Genomic DNA, 1,030 nt, shown 5'->3' with positions numbered 1-1,030 from the left:
AGAAAGCGGTGGTTGATTTTGTGCACTCAAATATCATTTGTCGATTTGGGATACCAAAGGTGATCATTACAGACAATGGGGTTAATCTCAATAGTTATTTGATGAAAGAGGTATGTCAGTAGTTCAAGATTACACAACGCAATTCCACCTCTTACCTCCCTAAGGCAAACGGAGCAGTTGAGGCAGCCAACAAGAATATAAAGAAGATACTTCGGAAAATGGTGGAGGGTTCTAGACACTGGCATGAAAAGCTGCCTTTTGCATTGCTGGGTTATCGCACTACTGTTCATACTTCAGTAAGGGCGACTCCTTATTTGCTGGTGTATGGCACCGAAGCAGTGATACCCGCAGAAGTGGAAATCTCATCCCTTCGAATTGTCGCGGAGGCTGAAATCGATGATGACGAGTGGGTCAAAACTCGCCTGGAACAATTGAGCCTGATTGATGAGAAAAGATTGGCAGCAGTGTGTCATGGCCAGTTGTATCAACAGAGAATGTCAAGACCATATAATAAGAAGGTGTGTCCGCGGAAGTTTGAAGTGGGTCAGCAAGTGTTGAGGCGTATCCTTCCACATCAGGCTGAAGCCAAAGGCAAGTTCGCCCCAAATTGGCAGGGGTCATTCATCATAACTAGAGTGTTGTCAAATGGTGCTTTGTACTTAACAAATATAGAAGGCAAGTGTGTAGAGATGGCCATCAATTCCGATGCGGTGAAGAGATACTATGTATGATTTTCTTTGATCAAATTGTATTTGTTTGTACTTGGCATATTTTAAAGATTGGAATGACGAAGGCATTTTGTTCTGATATCTAAACACTTTATCCTTTGTTACCCCCTTTGAGCCTTATTTATTTCCTTTCATATCCCTCTCTCGGAATTAGTAGCAGAGATCAGAAACACAAGCATGAAAGATAAGTAAAAGAAAAAAAAAGAAAAGAAGAAAAGGAAAAGAGAAAAAAAAAACCGACAAAACAACAAAAAGAAAAAGAGAGAAAGAAAAGAAAGAGATAGGAGAAAATCACAACAAGA

At 40.3% G+C, this 1,030-nt stretch overlaps 1 protein-coding gene across 1 annotated transcript; it reads left to right on the top strand.

Moving 5' to 3' along the window:
• The first annotated feature begins 218 nt into the window (after positions 1-218).
• Positions 219-731, top strand: LOC138888671 (uncharacterized). Its single transcript, XM_070170577.1, has one exon. The coding sequence runs from the start codon at positions 219-221 to the stop codon at positions 729-731; it is 513 nt and encodes a 170-aa protein (XP_070026678.1).
• The last annotated feature ends 299 nt before the right edge of the window (positions 732-1,030 follow it).

Source organism: Nicotiana sylvestris, chromosome 3, assembly GCF_000393655.2.
Source record: "Nicotiana sylvestris chromosome 3, ASM39365v2, whole genome shotgun sequence".
NCBI lineage: Eukaryota > Viridiplantae > Streptophyta > Magnoliopsida > Solanales > Solanaceae > Nicotiana > Nicotiana sylvestris.
The sequence above is the reverse complement of the archived record's forward strand: the minus strand, read 5'-3'. Positions and strand labels throughout refer to the sequence as shown.